The sequence below is a fragment of the Drosophila erecta genome, unplaced genomic scaffold (assembly GCF_003286155.1).
Source record: "Drosophila erecta strain 14021-0224.00,06,07 unplaced genomic scaffold, DereRS2 tig00000021-arrow-pilon, whole genome shotgun sequence".
NCBI classification, from domain to species: domain Eukaryota; kingdom Metazoa; phylum Arthropoda; class Insecta; order Diptera; family Drosophilidae; genus Drosophila; species Drosophila erecta.
Window position 1 is genome coordinate 19,794,785 of NW_020825198.1, and position 21,080 is coordinate 19,815,864.

A 21,080-nucleotide genomic window follows, 5' to 3' on the forward strand; every position below is an offset into this window, starting at 1 on the left:
AGGGATTAAGTAGCACATGCGAAATTACAGAAGATAGTGATCCCTTATATTTAAACATATTAAAATGTTTTTTTTTTATCCAAGGCGTAAGCGTTCTGGCGTGTTTGCCAGAACACAAAACTTAACTGATCCCACTGCTCATATTTGAAAATGTTTTAAATGCTTTAAGAGTTTCCACTCGATAATGATTTCGCGCAGGATTCACCATTGTATTTACCATCTAATCGAACATTGTGTTCCATTTAAGCATATCTGGACAAATTTTGTAATAGTTTCTTGTTTGTATTTATATATGGCAAATTTAACAAATTTTCATTTAAAAATATACATACATACATACATACAGCTAAAACACCACTCATCGGGCGCATTTTCTCTGCTCACAATTCGCGTTCAATTAATTAAAATTATTATTTTAGCTTTAGAGACTTAAATATTACGTACAATCACACGCACTTAATTACGTACTAGCAAAACACATTGATACATTACATTTTTTTCACGCTCGTTTTGATTTTCAAATACATAAATTAACTAGTTTCTGTTTTAAGCATAATTTGTTTTTGCTGCAGCGCATCGTGTATGGAAAGCAAAAAATTTTGATTACATTTACATAAAATATTTGATTTTGATTCTCCATTGTCGTATAAATATGTGTGTGGTTGTTTTTATGTATTACATTTACAAACGTACATTTAGATGTGTGGGTGTGTGTTTATTTTATATAAAACAATAACTAGTCTGAAGACCTTGTGACTAGACGGTTTTTTCGGCTTCTCTAATATGTATGTATGTAGTGTTATAAAATATATGCTATGTATGATTCTCGCTTCAGCTTCTGCTCGCTTCTACTTCGGGATCGCAGGATTTTCCCCGAAAACTAATAAAAATAGTTTGGAAACCCATAGGACACTTAGACACTTGCAATGCCAGAGCGATCAAATAGTTAAGAACCGGCTGGTATTTGTTTATAGGTGGATGACTTCCAACACAGACACACAATTCGTTCGATCCATACAAACTACAATACATAAAACAAAGAAGTAAGCCAAAAGACGATCGTTTCCTGCTCGACTCGGTTCCTGAGTAACTTTTTCATCTCTCTCATCCGGCTTATTTAGCTCATCCTGGTCATCCTGCTCCTGCTTCCTTAGTTTCTACACTGCCTCCTCCTTATCTCTACACTATGCTCTCACGATCCCGGGCTGCTGCCGATGCCGCCATATCCGTGAATCCGGTTCGTGCGCCGTGCACTCCGCTGGGCAGGATTCCCACTCGCCTAGCCTCACCGCTGCGCACACCGTTGCCCTTGAATATGTTGGTCATCCAGTTAGTCAGCTTGCTCCCACCAGCCGCTTTGCCTCTATGCTGCTGGTTGGAGGAACCGCTAAAGAAGTCCAGACCTCCGGGGTGGCGGTTATCAATGTCGGCGGCATAGCTAACGCTATTACCGCCATGCCCACCGGGTCCATCCATGTGCTCCAGTGAGTGCCAGCGTTTGTTGTGCGCCAGCATCTCCTCTGGCGGCACCGATAGCGATGCCTGACGTTGCAGCAGGGGCGACTCAAGATCATCTTCGACGTTCACTCCTCCATTGCAGTTGTTGTTCAGATGCTTGGCATAGTTGCTCCCACCTCCCTCTCTTCCTACTCCTCCTGCTGACCGCCCAATAGGTACAATGCTATTCTGAGCGTTGGGAAAGCTGCCTGAATAGCGTAGAACGGGCAGTTGACCGTTGTCGTGGCGCATAAGAAGGCCCAACTCATCGTCGTAGCCATCGGTGGCATCCACCGGATTGGCGGTCATCTCGTCATCTAAATCCAGCTGACTCGAATGCACTTCACCGTTGGGATTCCCACTGATCAGCGATACACCCGTGTCCAGCGATCGGGAATTGTTCTTGGACAACTTGGAGGGCGGTAACTTTACCCTATCGTGGCGCTTGCGCAGTTGCTGCATGGGCATGGGATCCAGGGAGCGAGACTCCCGCAACAACGTGTCTGCGGAGTCATCTTCGTTGTCTCCTAGTTGGGGTAACTGGGCAGCACTGATAATCCTGTGCGGCCGCACCATGGCCAACGGCTTGTGCAATGCATTGGGCTGACGCACTAGTCCAGATCCAGATCCCCTATCCATATCACAGTTAGTTTCGTTTGTTTCGGAATGATTCAGCGTGCTAAGCGAGGCCTGTGCGGATTCGAGTAGTGCTCCCCCCACGAAGTGCCCTGCGGCCACCCCATTGATGGGGGGCCGCTCTCGATCCCTGTCTCGTTTGCTGACCATGCGCGGTGATTCTCTCACGGATCCCTGGAGGCTATACGTTGATTCGCCGTCCATCGCCCTGGGAACTGTGCTTTGGCGTCTTGATCCGGTGCCGCAGAAGTGCATGGCCTGGATGCTTGGCTGACGAGAGTCGGGATTCAGCTTTGGACTCTTTCGAGGACGACTAAACAGCGGCGGCGGCATATCCATCATGTCCACTAGCTGCTTTTGTATAGCATTTTCGTTGGCTCCGGTTAGCCACCATGTGACCACCTCGCCCTTGCCCTTCATATTGACCAGGCCACGTTTCTCGGTTATGTAGCCACCACCCAGTTTGTCCAGCGCCAGCTTGCACTTATTGGAAATGTGAATCTTTAGGGCCTCTCCGTTGCTCTCCATCCGGGATGCTGTATTCACGGTGTCACCAAAGAGGCAGTACCTCGGCATGGTGAGGCCCACCACGCCCGCTACCACCGGACCCGTGTGCATCCCAATACGCAGCTTTAACGTCTCGTTGGGACGATGGGCTATGCGGTGCTGCTTAACCGCGTGGAGCAGCTCCAGGGCCATCGAAGCTATTTCGCCTGCATGTCGATCTCCGTTTTTAATGGGCAGGCCCGAAACCTGAAATATATACGGGAAAAGTGTGTTTTTGATTAGGATCCTTGAATTATCCAGCATGAGTATCGTACTTACCACCATGTACGCATCTCCAATGGTTTCTACTTTGTAGACGTCATAGCCGCGTATGATGCGATCGAACACTGTATAGAGATCATTCAAAAAGTTCACCACTTGCAGCGGTGTGCTTTCCGCCGACATTGCAGTAAAACCAACAATGTCGCTAAAATATATGGTGACCTAGGAGTAGTAAGCAGATAGAAAACTTCATTGGCCTTTATGAATTTAAATTATTAATTTTCCGTATTAAAATTGAAAATGTTCTAAATAAATTGTCTTACAGACAACAGGTATAAGAGGATATATTTAATGAAAAAGTAATATTTTGCTGCTGGCTGAGTTCCCGAACAGGACCTACAATTTAAAACCCAAGCGTTCCGGAAACGGATGTGAAATAATGCTCTGCTTACTAACGAGCTTTAAAGATTTATGGGAGCAATTAAAGCTAGAGCTAGAGCTGGACTTACCAAATCATATGAAACCGGCTCGACGCCCTGACCCATGGTCAATTTTTCGGCCACCGACTGCGGTAGCATGCGATGCAGGAGATCCTCCGTTTTCATCTTTTCCTCGCACAAGAGACGCGTGCGCTCGGTGACAATGTCCTCCAAGTTGTTGGCATACTTCTCCATCATTTCCATCATTTGGTCCATGATGTTCTTGGTCTTGCCACCACGCATCTTTTTCAAGCGATTGCTAAACACAGAAAGGAATGGAATATCATGAGCCAATTCTATAACTCGGAAATGAAATTATATTACCGTATGACACTGAATTCGGGCCGCTCTTCGGGATCTTCAGCCCAGCAATCCCTGATGCAGGCCAGAACATAATCCGGGCAGGACTCGGCTTCTATGATGGACTCCACTTCCGGACGAAACGGATCCTCTCCCTTGCACGGTGGCTTCTTGACGTAGTCTACGATTTCCTTTGGTTCAAAGTTAATTTGTCCGAACGGACCCTTACGACTAAATATCTCGTACATAATGATGGCAAAGGCATAGACATCGCCCTTCTGGCTGCCGTGAATGTGATTCCGCAGCAGCTCTGGAGCACGCCAAAGTTGATCTGGAAATAGGAAATATTTCGCAAAAAGTTAGTTAATCTGCAAATGACATTACTTCGCAAGATCCTACTTCGATAATGCTGATGCTCCCCGATGGATTCGTTTTCGGCACACTGCCGTAACTCGTGCAGCCCGAAATCGGTGACTTGGAGCATCCAACGCGACGTGACCACACAGTTGGAGGACTTAAGGTTACCATGATAGACAAGCTGAGAGTTGTGTATATAGATCATGCCCTGAAAGAAATTCAAATATGAAGTTGTAAATAGGATCTAAAGAAAAATTACATTTAGACCACTTAAACAACGCTGCTAGGTACGCTTTCTCTTTAACAAATTGTAATTCAATATACCTTTATGAGGTCATGAATAAGCGAGGCAATGAATAGATCGTCTAACTTAATGTCCTCGTTCTCGATGATGTCGTAAAGACTGCCTTTGGCACAGTAATCGGTGACTAGAAGAATGCGTGTTGGCTCCACGCTGGCGCCAATGAAGCTGTTGATGTTATCGTGACGCAGTTCGCGCAACAATCGCATCTCCTTCATGATCTCCCTGGAAATATCTCGCTTCCGAGGGAATTTTAACTCCTTGATACGAACCACGGCACCGCGGAGGCGACCCGTGGATGTAACAAACTGGTTGGTCCAGCGAGAGCCATAGCTCTGGGCACTCATCAAACTGACCTGTTGGTGAAAAACAATTCACTTATAAAGGCACAAGGAAGACCACCATACCGACTTACTTTGCTCGGCGAGGAGACAATTTCGTTGCCAGAATAACCCTTTATTTCGTTCGGGTCGATCTTCCAGAGTAAGCCCTCAATCTCCAACTCTATCTTCCACTTCCGATATATACTCATGGTGATTACACCTGAGCAGAAAAGCAGTACGCCCAAAACCACAGCGGCGACAGTGGACGTATAGTGGGTGTCGTCCTTTTTACAGAGCTCGTTAGCAAAACCACACATCGGTTCATCAGCGGGCTTCTCACCGCCCGATGGCCAATCTATGGAGCCATTGATGAGCTTGTACTCCTGTCGTATACAAAAAAAGTGAGTGATGAGTTAAGCTGAAATGTTTGGGGCACGCAAGATAAGCGGTAACCAATTGAAAGAAAGGCAAACTAAAAAAGAGAAGACGACTCACTCACTGGATGTTCTTCGCCTTGGTGAAAGTAAGCTACAGGAACCATGTGATAGTTGCAGGGCATGTTGTTGGAATTATTCCACTTGTGGGGCTTGTAGGCCAGGACTGAAAAGTTACCCTCCGAATCGCCATACTGATCGATCTTTATTTTGGATCCAGTTATGCCTTTGGGTGGAAAAAGTTAAGATATTTAGAGATATCTTATTTGATTATTACTACGCGGTCAGCGGATAACTCACTCATGTAAGTACGGTTTTTGATTATGGTATCGATAACACGGGTTCCGTTGCTGGCCACCTCGAAGATCACATCGTCGGTCAAAACTCGAGTCTCCTCCCGTAGCATTTTGTCCACCGCCCAGGCATACAGCTTTACCGAATCGTACAGGTACGCGGCATAGATCGATATGAACTAATCAGAAATGATAAAAACGGATGCAGTTAATTTATGCGGGGCTTTTCCACTTTAGGGTGCACTTACCTTGCTAAAATTACTTTCTAGAAACAGCCTGGGAATTTCCAAATTGAACGGCGGCTTTGAGCTGTACTTTTGCACTTGTTTAGTGAACTGTATGTAGTCCTTCGTAGGAGGCGTGGATGCCACGACGAGAAGACTGCGGGCCATTTGATTGAAGTTTTCCGTGCTATGGCAATTGGACATGAAAGTTATTTGATCCACTCTACGCAAGTACTTCTCTGCCTCCCTGGAAAAAAGGTTTTAGGAGCAATCTTTAATACGCTGGACGAATGGGGGTTTCTCAAAATCAAGTACCTCTCGGAATATACCATCATGTCGACAAAGATCACCATGTACTCTCCACGAGTAAACAGGCCAGCGGTCTCCATGGAGCTCATAAAGTCCACCAGACTATTGGCCGCCCCCAGAAATACGTAGATTCGTGTGCGGTTCATAGTGTTTTGCACCAGCTGTTTGCGAAAAACATGAACCCATGTAAATGAAATTGGATTTCGGTTACATTTCAATCATTCCTCACCTGGTACCAATACCCAGAACGACAGCAGTCCAGCATCTGCTCACAGCACTTGGCACGATTATCAATAAACGACTGCTTGTGGTTGATGGTCATATTCCGCTTGGTGGCCTGATCTTTCAGCAGATCTGCCACCGGACCCCACACATCCTCGTACAGAATCGAGAACTTATTCCACGCATAATATCGCAGGAGGGCCAGCAGCGACTTAACGACCTGAAAAATACGAAATGCAGCGTGTGCATCACGGAAAATGTCAAAGGATTAAGAGCTGGATATGCGGAGTCAGCTTTTGTTTAGCTACGACATGGGATTCCATTCTAGGTGAACACTAGGTGAATACTTTAAAGCTTTTCGCCAGCGGTGTTTGCGGTAAATGGATTTCGCCATTTCCTCAGTGGGGAAATGTCATACAACATTATGAAATACAATCATGTACTACATAGCTCTACCCTCCTCTGGTTTCTGTGTACTTACCCCTTAACTAACATATGTATGAATATTAAAAGTAAGCTAATCTTATTATTTTCTGTTCTTGCTACCCATTTCCTCTGGCAAAACATTGCATTTTTTTTATCTTGCGGGCATTCGTATGCTTCTTTTGTCTTCCTCATTTTGTCGTTTGTTGTCCCCGGTTTGAGGATAATCCGAGGCTAAACGGCTGTGCCTGTCGAGTCTTAAAGCCACCGCAAGGAAAGCCGCCCGCCCACGTCTCGACCCACCCATCCATCCACCTGTTGCTCCCGGCTCTTGCTCACCTGTGTATCTGGCGGCTCAGTGCGGGCGAATGTCGGTATGGCGGATGCACGGTACTCTGCACATTTCTGTGGAAAAGGGGAAACGAAAGGAATAAGAACTTCACTTGCATGAAAAATGTGGTGCGTGAAATTGTCTGCTCCCGCTGCGGGGCATCATAAGTCAGGCGCTTAAAATACATACGTAGGAAATCATTGGAATGTTTCGACTCTGCGAGACGATGGCCTCCACATAGCAAGGTCCTTCCGGCCCGAAAATAGTGGCGATGCCATCGCATATCATCTCGGTGATGGCCTTGGTGGCCAGCACCGTGTCCCCCTTGGTGTCATTCCAGCGCAGATCCAGGTACACATTTGGCAGAAGATGGGGATCTTTGTTGACCTGTATCCGGGAGGAAAATGAAAAACTTTCAATTACGAGGCACACTTCTATCTAAGAAAGGGTAAAACTTGGGTGTCACAGATTAAACTTTCAGCGATACTATGGAGTGAGCCTTGAAAACTCATTTGAACATTTAAAGGAAGTAGTATGGTTCCTATCAATTAGTGCTTTAATTTTAGAGAACAATTTAACACATGTTTTAATATTTACTGTATTAATATTTAAGTATTTAATATGTACTGTATGAGCTGAGAAAGGTTAAAAGAACGTATCTTTATACAATTCTTCTTTCGGAACTAAATGTTCCACCTCGTTTATTAATGGAGTAAGCTATTTCCGGAACACAAATTACAACTTACAACTAAATCGAAGCCCGTACTTACCTCATCCAGGGCCATAGTCAGGGCACCGGAAATGGCCAGTCCCTGACGCGTCTTGAGATCGCCAGTGAGGGCCGTTAGGTAGCCGACTGTGAGGACGGTGCGATGATTGCTACAGTCGCGTACTGCCACCGACAGCAAGAGTAGTAGATTAAAGGGCCAACGCGTCATGGCCCCTTAGGCCGGGGCCGTTCAGCGCGACGCCTATGGGTCCCAACGGATTCTCACACTGCAATGAAGGGAGGAGGAGGATCAGTTGGGAGCAGGACCAAGAACTGGAACAGGAACAGGACCGGGCAAAGCTAAGTGAGGATGCAATTGAAACTGCCAAGGACCCCTTTGCATAATAAAAATGCATGTTTGACAAAGGCAAACACAAATAGAAAACAGCATGCTGAACGCATTTCAGACACTTGGCTTGATTCAGACGACAGAGCTGCAAGGCGGAGAAGCTGGAAAGCAGCAGACCGACTGCCCGGAACACAGAGAATAAATTATGACAGGATATATTATTGAAGGCTCTAAAATACATATACAATTCGAAACAGTCACTTATGAGTGCGTTCAACATATCTATAAAAATGCACTAGTTTATAAGAATTCAACTGCTTTTGAGTAAATACAAAACTAACTTACAGATGAAGTAAGGCGAACATTTTTCTCGGTTTATCAATAAGCGGGAGCTGCTCAGCTGCTGAGTGTCGGAAAGGACGCAAAGGCAAATGACGTTGGGTGAGCTCCAACGGGCAACAGGATGCCAAGCAAGTGCCCACGCAGGGAAATGTCAAATGCTGGAATGGCCATCCCAATATCGTTGACCACTCGTAGCCGAAACGAGCTCAGGAATTTTTTAATTAGTCTGTTCAGTTCAGTTCAGTTCTTCGCCATGGGAATTAGGAGCGAATCACTGATAAGTAGCTTACTGCAGAAGCCTCATTCGACCAGAAATGCCATACATCCTCCGGAATGGAGACCCGTAATGCGGGCCGCACAGCTTGTTATTATTAATTATGCATGCGTTGATTTTGCCATTATGCAATTTCGTTTGAGGCATTAAATATATATCGCCGGCGATTTTGTTTCAGACATTTGTTTGTTATTATCCCTGCCCACGCGAACACAACACCCATCTACTTTCCCCACACCATTGTCCTGATTGTTTGCGCTAAAGTGAAAGCTTATTCCATGGGATTGGATTACTCAACTGTTCGGTCGGATGATGGCGTTCATCCCTGTTTGTTTTTTTTTTTGCAACAGGCTCACGTGTAAGTTTAATTAAAAGAATAAAAGAAATGCGAAAGCCAGTATGAAACGGAATGTAGGGCAACAATCTGATTATAATACTGCAATTTAATTCTGTTAATTTAAGAGATATTGCCAGCATTAAAATAGATTGATATAAATATCTCAGAATGTCACAGAAGGTTTAATAACAGCACAGAAATATAGCGATGCAAGCGAACTCTAATTCAGAACTAAAGATCATAATCACATTAAAGCCACACAAGCAGAACATACATATCTCTAGGAAATGATTACAGACATAGGAACACGACTCACCGCACTCCATGTCTTAATCCTACTAAGAATTCACAAAACTTCCTGATAATTACGAACGAGTATATGTATGTACTTGTATGAGAGGAATTCAGAATGTTGCCACTTAGACGGGTAATCTTTAGAGCACCCCAATCTCAATCAACAACAATCGACGAAATGCTCACACAGCCATAAATTTGCATTTTCGACACACTTCGTATGCCATATCTCCATATCTGCTTTTTTAAGCTGTATATTCGTCAATGTTGCAATTTAAAATTAGAACTACTTGGCCGGGCTAGCTAAGTTTCGGCGCCACTGATAAATATTTGCACACCATTTTGACACTATGCAAAACGGACTTCAAGAATGGGAATACAGTTGAATACAGTTATGTGTGGCTAAAGCGGAATAAGTCTTTTCCAGAATTAAGATAAGCAGATATTCTTATTTAATACGCTTATTGTTCCACAAATACATTATTTAAGTGGAGAAATACTTAAGCCTGTGTTGTTATCATGGGCTGAGTGGGGAACTTTAATCACCATTTAAATGTCATTGATGAGTTTTAAAGCTTATTGAAAAACTCTGAATATACTCGTTCAACGGATGCTGCAAAGGGGGTTTTAGATAATACAGATATAATAATAATATAAAAATATAATAATAATAAAGATATAATACTAGTGTTCATGCTCAAATCGAGCTATAACTGCTCGATAACTGCTAAAAAAAATACTATGCAACATATCGGAGCAAATCAAACCTTACTATATCAGTAAAAAGCTCTACCACTTAAATAGAACAATTTAGGTATTGGCCAATTTCAATGGGTTGGGAAATAAAGCCTTCTTTACAACTACATATTTTAAATGGAAATGTATAATTCAAGACCTCAGCATACTCAGCGATAAGAACGTAGCAGTAGCTTTTAAAATTGCGTCAAATACGCATTCCTTTTCATAATCAGATCCCCGTAGGTCTCAAATCCCACATCATGTTCGTTATTTGTCAGCTGTTGGTCTAGAAATTTTTTGTCTTTCCGACTCGAAAGTTTTCACCTTTACCCGTCGAACGCTCCTCCGGCAAAAGACACTCAAAATTCAATGTTTGCTTGAAATCCAAAGCCCGTGCTTAGAGCGTAGTGGAGTGGAGAGGAGTTGCCGCAATCCTGAGTTCGATCCCGAATCCGAGGACCAAGTGCTGTTAACAGGATCGATCCCCAGATCCCCAGATATCCTCACACGTGCGCCTTTAAGCCGAAGGGTGGTCGCACTCGTGAATTATGTGACAGCGGCACTTCGGGGACAGCGCCAGGGCCGGGTTTACCACTAGGTCTCCGGAGCACAAGGATCCGGAAACGAAACCTGAGATTAAGACGTCGAGACCACAGAGGACCGAGGAGCAACAACCGATCCCCGGGCGATAAAGAACCCGGTGCCATGGCCATTCACGAGCAGATCGACAACCTGAACATCTGGTGGTTCCCGCGCGACTTCTGTCAGTCTCGATTCGGAGAGTTCCAGCAGAGCGGCACCAACTCGTGCACCCTCATTTCCCTGATTCTGGCCGACAAAGTGGCTAAGGCGGAAAGGTTCTATCACAGGGTCTCCGATCTGCCGTTACGGGGATGGGAGCTCTTCGGCAACGCCATTAACGACGGGAACAATGTGTACCACAATGTGATTACCACTAACACGCCGCACCCCAGGAATCGCAACCTCAACATTCCGGATGCGATCGCCGCCATTCGGTCGCAGCACAAGATGAACTTCCGGCTCGAGGAGTGGTTTTACACGCACATGGAGGCCGATCCCAGCAGTCCCATGTACAACCGGAACGTGGCGGTGCAACTGTCGCGGATTTTTCAGATCACGCTGCAGGTGTTTCAGCAGGCCAACGTGAGGGACAATACACCCACGAACCTCTTCGCCGCCATCATTGCGGACAGTCGAACGGTGATGGTGACCTTCGATTTCCGGTCCTCAATCGTCGCCCTCTTCGACTCGCACCAACACGGCCGGGATGCGGGCGCCGTCTTCGCCCAGTGCACGCTCCAAAACATGGACGACCTGCTCTTCTGGTTCATCAGCATGTTACACAACGTCTACTCCAGCCGGCCCGCACTCTTCGAAATATCCTTCCTCAGTTCTCAACCGGGGGTGGCCAAGCGCATCCCGCCGGCCATCAAGAAGGTTGCCGGAGACCTGAAGAAGCCGGTTAAGTTGAACTTCCCCAAGCCATAGCATTAATCATATTGGCAAGACATGGATCTAGGCGCGGGCTAACACTTCGGAAACCATTTCTGGGACTATTTACGGTCAAAATCTCAAGTTTACTATAGCCAAATTTGTGTGTTAAAGCGTTTAACCATTAAATTCCAAATTCTTAGTTGACCAGCAACTAATAAATAACGAACGCCAATTTGCAGTGTTTCCTTAAGACAGATTTAGCTAGATGCTAAATCCAGAGGTAATCTCCACTGATGTATTGAACCAAAATCATGTCTTTCCTTTCAAGTGGTCCGTTCAAGAATATAAATTGTGATACCCATTTCTTGCAGGGTCTAAACGATTGGCTAAAAAGTATAGAACAGATAGAAAGACGCCTTTCCAAACGTACAAAGTGCATATAAAGTGCAGTTCTAAATCTTTCTCACCAATCTTTTAGCTAAGCAACAGGTATTCAATAGTCGAGGAAGAAGCAAATAGTGTCGTGTCTCCGTCGTTTAATTAAAAGTTTTGCCAGCACGAAGTTAATCGTCGGATTTAAAGAAAGAACATAAGATACTTTCGCAAGTCACTTTATCAACTTTCAATATGCCAAGTGCCGCGTTCTCATTCTAAACTAACATTCTGAAATTCCAATACGCAATTGTACTTTAACCCCCACTTTTGCGCAGCTGGTCATGTACATGTGAGCGAATGAAAAATTAAACTCCTAATTAATGCTGAACTAAATAATGATATTAAAAATTATTTAGTTGTGAGCACGTATTGTGTATTTACCTTTCTGCTGATATTTGCCTATTTTCTATGCCTCTTACCTAATTACACTTGAGTAAACAATTAGTCCGGGAGAGCCGAACATCAGCGAGGGGTATTTTATACTTATGTTGCTGCGGGCTGTTTGCTTTTGGCCTCCCTTCTAACCGAAAATCGAGTGGCTTTAATAACAAAGGCGCAAGAGTTAAAGTTTAACTTTGTAACGGGAATCGAGTGAGTATGCGGTGCGCGTGTGGCTCTGCCGTATTTTTCTCGACTTCTAATCAAAATGAGTTAAATAAACACATAACGTAACCTATTAAGAACTTAGTACGTGACAACAATTTAAATATTTATAAAGTAAACAGAGAGTGCGAGAGAGAGAAAGAGAGGAGAGGAGAGAGGCGGAGGAGCAGGCGGAGCTTCTAAAAATAGAATCACATATCAAAGAAAATATGAGAAACAAATCGAAAACAGAGTCGCAAGACGTGATAAAACGTTTAACGTTAAATGTGAAAAGCAGCCGGAGAGGCCAAAACAGAGAAATATAGAAAATGAGAGAGGAAATCGGAGAGAGAGAGCGTGCATCTGAGTTGTAATCAACAAATAAAGAGCTACAAGTTGTGTAATGTGAAAATACAAAAATCGCGTAGCCGCAACGTGGGCCGCATTTAACACGATGCTCTCTTTTTCTGTCTCTCTTCTCTCCGGCCGTCTCCATCTCGCTCACTCCACCCATCCTCTCTGTCGCACAGCGCAACAAGTTGCAGTGGGATTGTTTGTGTCGGGGCCGGGAACCGTCTTTATTGCACTTTTCAGACGAAGTTGTTTGCTGCTGCACGTGTGTATACACATACTGACGTACAAATTGTCTGGTTGTCTAAAAATAAAACCTGCATACTAAAAATAGAAACCAGACGCGAACACGACAATCCATTGGCCGTTGGATAAACCAACACGACATTACGTTGCACATGTTTCAACAAACAAACATCACCGAGGGGGCGCCCCACAGCCAAAGTGGGGGAAGTGCCGATTTTCGAGGAACCAAAAATCTGGGGATTTCCCAGGGGGGCGGTATATAAGCACAAATATCACGCACCATCGCAATGTGCGTGCCTCGGCCGCCGACAATTGTCATCGAGTACACTCATTGACTCGCTGCCGGGTTTAAAGTCCTACAGCACACGCCTTACCGCAATACCGCCATACCATATCATACCATACCATACCATACCATATCGTACCACGTTCAGTTTCCATTCTCAGTTTCACTTCCAATTCAGCCTCGCATCTTCTGAACGATTGTTTTCTTTTTATTCATGCTGTTCCGCTGTACTCTCGATTTTATTTATTCGCTGACTTCTCTTTATTGGGTCAGGTTTGATTCAAGCGCAATACATATGAAAAACACCTTTAATGTTTTCCTGATGTATTAAATATGGTATTGACATCGCAAGTAGTATTGCACATCAAATAAAAATGAAAAAGTGTCCAAATTTTGATTTGGGTATATTTACCTTATAGAGCCCAAGCCAAAAAAAAGTGTAGCTTGCTTTTCAGGGACATCCACATTTTTTGACACTTAGGATTCTTTTAGTTTTTATGTTTTACATGTAAGTAATCTATAAAAACAGTGTTTTATCGTACGAGACTCACTGCCAGTAGATTTCCTTGCAAGTGACTTAGATAGATCAGTGCCACCCTAGCAACATATTCCTAGCATTATAAAAAATCGAATAAATACCAACAGCTGCTGATAAAGCCATGCCATCGTAGGACTTTAAATTCCCCTACGAGGTTCAATTTATTTTCGATTTGCGATTATTTGTTATTCGCCTCGGTGGCGCAATCAGTTCAAGGACAGTTCCACACCCACAGAGACAGCCATTTAAATCCTCTGGCTGCTATCAATCATCAACAAGTTAACCCCACAAAAGGGGACCCAACAGACCCGTGGCACAAAAACTGTCGCACAATGAAACATTATCTCACCACACAGAAAACCCGCACGTGGAGAGTCTCGGAAAAAGGGTCAAAAGACCCCTATGAATGGGCTGAGATGGGGCTGTTTGGCCTTAAATGGGCCACCATTAGTTAGATTATCGAGCCCAAATGTGCACTTTGATTTCATCGTCCTTCTTGGCGCTTTCAGCGAGCGAGTGCCCATGTGAAAGGGTCACTTCTAATTAGAAGTGTGGGAAAATAGGACTCCAATCCAATAATGAGAACTGACGGAGGAGCCTTTAAATTTACGCCTCAATGGGTGACTGAAAGTTGAGCGGGGAAGCGGGACGAGGCAGGAGGAGACAGGATCCTGTCAAATGTGTATGACAAATGAATGCCCATCCTGGCCCGGCCAAAGGAGCACCATCGCCGCAAGGACACTTCGTGAAACAGGACGAAGGATTGGCCTTTTCAGAAAGGAGTCCTGCGAAGCCGACAGCTCATGACAGGCTTTGTATTGCAGGATTGTATTGCCAATGGCCCACAAATATTAAGCAAATTATACAGTGTACAAGAAAGTGCACAAAGAACGAATTAGCGTATTTTCTAAAATAACAGGTTAAACAAAAGTATTATTCGCACATTCACTGATGTTACTATGTTTTATAAGCTAACATAAATTAGTTGCGGCAGTCCTGTAGTTCTCATAACTATTTTCAATTAAATATTTTGATGATCGGGTGAGATAACCTCCATTTAACCCACCTTTCAGAATATTGGAATTACATATTTCTGATTTCTTGTTTCTCCCACTGCTCGGATTTTCGACCTCAAACAGTTTTCAGAACGTTCTCCATATGTATGGCACCCTGCTTTCAAATTAGAGCACAAACGAACTCTCCCCTTCATTTCGCAAACATTTTCCACCTCTATCTTCTGGGTCGCAAGTCCGTGATTTGAATTGAAATCGAGCATCAATGGCCAAATACAACCAGCATGCAATTTGTTGAATGAAAGTGAACAGAACTCTCCAACAATAACAGTTTCATGGGAAGCAATCAGGAAAAACAAATGATGCTTAAACTTCAATTTGTCCATGGTAAAAATTCAAATGGAAAAAATAAACAAAGTGGCGGGATGAGACAATTATTTACTCATTTTCATTACTTATTTTCCTCAGATTGTCAATAATTGCTGATGATTAGTGTTGAATAAGGTAAAGACTTGCATAGACATTTGCTTTTAATTGGGCGCTACTGAAGACTATGTACTGTTTTACCCGTCATGTCTCACAGAACCATCATACCCTTGATCTTTTTAAGTGAGGGGCAAATAATCCTAGTTAACGTCATTGGTGAGGTAATGGAAGAACAAAAATGGTAATCGAAAAAACGAAAAAATAAAAGGGAAAACCATTTTCGCTTTTCCAAGAAAAACAAGAGAGAATGCTATAGTCGAGTTCCCCGACTATCAGATACCCGTTGCTCAGCTAGTGGAAGTGCTAACGAGAAATTGCATAATTTTTTGAAACATCAGTAAAAATTGCGAGAAAAAAAAATAATTTAAAAAAAAATTAAACATTTTTTCTGTTCTATGTCTATGTCTTTTGAAGCTCATACTTAATCTCAACATTCTAGCTGTTGTAGTTCCTGAGATCGAGGCGTTCATACGGACAGACGGACGGACGGACAGACGGACGGACGGACAGACGGACATGGCCAGTTTGACTCGGCTATTGATCCTGATCAAGAATATATGTATACTTTATAAATGAACCATATAAACCATTTCTTCTGCCTGTTACATGCTTTTCAAAGAATCTAGTATACCCTATTACTCTACGAGTAACGGGTATAAATATTCATTTGTTTTAAATTCTTTGATGGCCATAATGCGCTGAGTAATTCGTATGACATATTTTTTTGGGTGGAATAAATTCAAGGTTGAATAACGTTGTTCATTTCTGTTTTTATTTTTCGAGAGTAATGAGTAAAATTCAAAATATAAAACCGACTTTCTGCTTAACGTTCTCTATTTTGGTCTTTAGTGTCTTCATTACTGTCATTGTTTTTGATGCTGAAATTTCCAAATGCCAAATTTCACGTCAAATTGTCCCTTTAAATTAGCAAAATTACGCATACCAACAGCTTGGAAAAATATGTAATCAAATGCACTGCTTCGACATAAAATTAATTTCATATGAAATCTGCAGCAAATTGTTAGGGATTCGAACTGAAATTAACTTCTATTAACTCCTAACTCACTTACTTCATTGTTGTTAATTATGCATCCAACCCACTGACATTGCAGACATCAAACTGAGTTATTCTCATTGGAAAAGTGTTTCCATTTAAGATCATTCTCGGCCTGGTTGAGATGGGATGAGGACGAGAATATGGCAGCATTGTCAGCACATGTGTTACAATGCGAAATTTCACTTTCAAAGAGACCAAAAGCGACGCTGATGATGATGAGGCCGTGTTATGGAAAGGGGAGCTGTGGGATGCCTTAGTTGCAGCTCCAACTGAAACTCCAGCCCCACGGCAGCCCCTGAGCTCATCCCATTATGAGGCGCCGTTTTGCTGTCCGTAAAAGGAGACAGCCCATGACGGCAGCTTTGGCATTTAACAAGCAAGGCACAGCCCAAACGAAGCCACGAAGAGAAAGACACAAGTGCACTGCAAACAATTAATGGGCAAAAGTGCTTAAAAGCAGTTTAAAGCCATTTACTAGCAATGTTGACGTATATCAAGAGAGCTCTGGGTTGTCTTTCCCAAATATGAAGAGATAGGTCTCTAGATTCCTGAAAGCTTTTGTGCTATCAGGATCATTGTGGGTCTACTTCTTATATAGTGATCACGGACGTAAATGAATACTTTATAGTAGCCAAAGCGATATATGCATCCAGAGATATACTTGTAATACAGTACAGAAGTAGTCTACTACTACTGCTAGGATTAGAAAAAACAACGTTTTAATTAGCTAATTTTTTAAGTGTAGGGAGAAAACAGCGGTAAGGATAGGAGAGGTGTTACGACTGGTCCTAACCATTATTGGGCAGCGGGTCCAAGCTGCAGCTTTGAGTCGTGTGAAAGTGAAGGGCTGGCAGTGACTTTTGAGGTCGTTGCCAAAAATTGTGCTGAGTTGAACTCTGCCGCGAAGTGAAACATTTATGAGCGGTGGAGCTATGAGGACTCATGGAGTTATGAGTGGCGGAGGGGCTTGCAATCTGTGCTGCAGGTCGGCATCGCTGTGGCCATCTCTGTCTCCGCTCGGACCCTCTCGCTTGCTCTCGGATTGTCATGCAAAGCAGACTGGGGAGCTGGCTGCCACAGTGTTGGTGCTGCCAAAAAACTGGATTTTCTAAAAATAGACCGTGGGGAAATACTTGAATACGCGCCACATGTGCAACGGCCGCCAAAAGGCACAAAATACAACAGCAAAAAAGCACAACAACTCAAGTCAAGCCGAGTTGCAGAGCTCTCGTCTTTGCAAACTTCAGCTCGGAAGCATCAGCTCAAAGCATATCCCGTGTTAGGATATTCCACCTCCACATCCTCATCCATTTTGTCCCGAAAAAAGGGTTGAGTGCCAACAGGAAACAGAATTTCCGTTTCGCCCGAAAATAGTTACTGAGGGAGAACCCATTCAGTTGGCAAATAAAATGCTACAATGCCTTTCGGCCATGAATTCTTGGGATTGTGCAAAATCTGTAAATGAAAAACGAAAGAAAATCGCTTGTATGTCAGTTAAATGAACACGAGCTTGTCTTGACTAATGTTCAGCACCAGCATTTTGAATCCAAATGCCCTGTAAATTCCCATAGGACCTTCCCTATGATATGCATCGCCATATAATAAGTTTGACGAATACTATTTGCCAGTAAACTATAATTTTGTGTAGTTACTTTCCGTTTCTCATTTATTTTTGAGTGCAAAAACCTAAGAACCACCCAGACCGCATCTGGCGAGAGTCCCCAACTAATATTCTGGCTATATGGCAGCTCCTCCAATCCTAATCAATGCAGCAAAAAGTTCCCCTATCAAGATTATCCAGTTTCAACGCCTCCCTTCCTTTGCGCCTTGCCGCCTATTAGAAATGTTTTCTATTTCGTCGATGCCTTCACAGGCTCTCAAGAGTATTTCCTAGCCAATTCGTCGCGACGTGGCCTCGGCGTCACATCTGGATAGATACACTTGAAGAAATTGCAAAGATATAAGAGTCTAATCTCGGTGCATTAAATTTTTTGAAAAGATTGAATTGTTATCCAAATTAAATGTGATACCTCGCCTACATGGCAACACTTGCTCGCATTTCTATAAAATCCTTATCTTAAAGAAATGCTAAAATCTGTAATGACCAAATATTTGACCAATTCAGTTTTCGGGAGTCGAAGCATAAGTTTTTAGGAGTGTGCCCGCCACTTGCTCCTCAGCAGTCCTTGCCATCTTGTCCAGTTTGCATTTGTTTGGGTGACAGGGTGGCTGCCTGGCTATCTGGGTATCTGGCTGGATGGACTGGCTCCAACTACTTGGGGCTGGGTTGTCTTGATGGGTTTAACAATTTAACAAGTTCCATGCAAGTTGCTGCTGCTGCTGGTGCTGCTGGTGCTGGTGGTTGTGGTGCTGCCTCTGTGTCTGCCATTGCACGCAAAGTGGTTTAACTGGTATTATTATTATTATTTTTGTTAACTATAGTGGCCAGTTATATGGCTCATTCCCGCCCAGCTCATTCTCCGCGCTCTGGCCAGCAGAGTCAGCATTCCAAGTCCACCAAACCCACCAAAACTAATTTGAAATCTTTTCTCCCTCAAGCTGTGTGCAATGTGGCGTATACGTAATAATTTCTTGAGCATTCGCGAGGAAACGCTGTTCATTAATATCATGGTTCTCCTTTTAGCTATTAAGTCATTATGTAAAGCGACAGTTCCTGTCTGCGAAAGATATATGAAGTGCAGGGCGCAGCGCGATAAGAGTCAAGGGTAAGTATGAGTACATTCCTCAAGTTGCAGCTGTCGAGATGGTTGAATGAATGTTGAGACCACCCGAGGAAGACTTGAGGATTGAATTGGAATCCACCAATTGCGGAAAAATGACTGTGGCTGAATTGGAAATTCACTAGTCAGCCAGAATTGCCAAACAATCCGAAATATTTATAGAATCTAATTCGATACACCTACGCATAGGTGTCATAAAATATATGTGCTATACAATCTGAAATGCTTAAGCAACAGAGTGGAGGCGCTCGGAAAACAGTAATATTTCCATTGTTTATACATCATTGTAAGAGTTAAAGACAGTAGAAACGCAGATCAATTGATCTATGGCAGAGATCTCCTGGCGTTTTCAAACCAGTGACCAGCAGCCACAAAAACGCGTGCCGAAAATAACATAAAAGTGGAACGATCGTGGCAGACTATGCGATTCTCCATATTCCTCACCCTCACTCTCCCGCCTGATTCACCTCCTCGGGGCCCTGAGCTCAGCGCCAAGGCCATTTATAAATACTCCAAGCTAAAAATAACATTTGTTGTTGTACGCCTGCCATATATACGCGTACATACATATGCGTGATTGTTGCTCTTTTAAGCAAACAGCTACGAAACAGCAGCGATTAATGGCAGAGCGATATGCAAACAGCAAATGGCAGCGGCGACTCGTTCTGAACCCAAGTCGAGCCAAGGCGATATCCAATGCACAAAGCCAAAGATCCCCAAACGAGCAGAAGATTGGGGACTTAAGAGTCTCAGCTGATATGGCTCGATGTTTTATTAATAAGTTTAGTGTCTACACATGCCAAAGCTTCGGCGAGCGACTAAAAAAGATTCGTAGCCCACATTTGATGGACTACGAATATCACTACATACATACCAGTATACTAGCTTTACCAGCACTCCAGACCCGGCATTATCTCGACCCAGGTTCTATTCGTTTTATTTTGGGGTGTAGGCTGATAACACGGCCAGCTGCCTCCCCTCGTCCTCCGCCACTTGCTCGGAATATTTTTGCACATAAAATATTATTAATAGTATGTACACGGCACAACATACAATCAAGAAGGCTGGCGCTGGGCGATAAAAGTCGTCCCCTGAGCGTCTTCGATGCCCATAATCACAATCATGACAATTCAGTTTTTCTCCTTTTGGGCGCCTCCGAATATCGATTCCATGCACCTTTATGCCACACACTCAATACTCAATCAGCCACACACGTGTGTGCGCATTAATAAATACGAAATTTATGGTTTTATGGTTTCGCCGAATATAACTGTTCAGTTGACTACGTATGAAAATCCGATTCGAACCTCCAGTGAAAATATTTCGATAAATGAACGCACATTTGTTTGGCAAAAAAGCTGGGTGGGGAAAATGCAATTAAAAAAAAATAAACGAAATAGGTGCAGAGTCAGTATTACATTTTGATTGTAGTTGGATTTTTGGTCCACCGATTTTTGGTCGTTGTTTTGGCACTTGGCCAACGTGAAACCACAATTAATGGCATAACTAAAGCAATCACACAAGGTGCAATGAAAAATGCCGCTAAAGTCCTTCATTTCTCATAATATATGATATGCAGTAAACACCTCTTGACAATCGGAAAACCGCAATTAAACCGAATTAAACCGCAATTCTGCTTTTGAGGACCTGCCAAATTCGGCATTCATGCCAAACCGTCATCAACCGAGAGTCCCAACAGAAAGGGGAAGTCCTTAAATGCCAAACAGTTTTCGCCAAACAAATTGCAGTTTAAAAGAAAACGCAATAGACGTCTTATCCCGGCTTGGCGACGTGCAATTCGTTTGATTCCTAATTGATCGGAATTAAAATAATTGGTCGGCAAGCGGCGCCAGAAAAGTGCTAAATACCCACCTCCAACTAGAGCACTCCATCAGTTCGTTGTCGGCCGTTGTCTATTTATTTTGTTATTAAATAATAAGACACAAATTA

The 21,080-nt window shown here is 43.5% G+C and overlaps 2 protein-coding genes across 3 annotated transcripts in view; one reads left to right on the forward strand and one right to left on the reverse strand.

Moving 5' to 3' along the window:
- Window positions 1-261: 261 nt before the first annotated feature.
- LOC6545483 (receptor-type guanylate cyclase Gyc76C) overlaps window positions 262-21,080 on the reverse strand; it is a 41,161-nt gene continuing 20,342 nt past the window's right edge. For both annotated transcript variants that reach the window (XM_026977948.1, XM_001973343.3), the window contains exons 4-18: window positions 7,668-7,893; window positions 7,087-7,284; window positions 6,906-6,971; window positions 6,151-6,363; window positions 5,928-6,082; window positions 5,637-5,859; window positions 5,396-5,567; window positions 5,161-5,321; window positions 4,754-5,044; window positions 4,362-4,694; window positions 4,080-4,245; window positions 3,705-4,011; window positions 3,411-3,639; window positions 2,959-3,123; window positions 262-2,886 (exon numbers count right to left, since the gene is read on the reverse strand). In XM_026977948.1, coding sequence (XP_026833749.1) covers window positions 1,180-2,886; window positions 2,959-3,123; window positions 3,411-3,639; window positions 3,705-4,011; window positions 4,080-4,245; window positions 4,362-4,694; window positions 4,754-5,044; window positions 5,161-5,321; window positions 5,396-5,567; window positions 5,637-5,859; window positions 5,928-6,082; window positions 6,151-6,363; window positions 6,906-6,971; window positions 7,087-7,284; window positions 7,668-7,835 — 4,554 coding nt within the window. In that variant the 5' untranslated portion in view covers window positions 7,836-7,893 and the 3' untranslated portion in view covers window positions 262-1,179. The remainder of the gene's footprint in view (window positions 2,887-2,958; window positions 3,124-3,410; window positions 3,640-3,704; window positions 4,012-4,079; window positions 4,246-4,361; window positions 4,695-4,753; window positions 5,045-5,160; window positions 5,322-5,395; window positions 5,568-5,636; window positions 5,860-5,927; window positions 6,083-6,150; window positions 6,364-6,905; window positions 6,972-7,086; window positions 7,285-7,667; window positions 7,894-21,080) is intronic.
- On the forward strand, window positions 10,151-11,621 carry LOC6545484. Its single transcript, XM_001973344.3, has one exon. It carries the CDS (start codon window positions 10,646-10,648, stop codon window positions 11,447-11,449), a length of 804 nt encoding a protein of 267 aa, XP_001973380.1. The 5' UTR covers window positions 10,151-10,645; the 3' UTR covers window positions 11,450-11,621.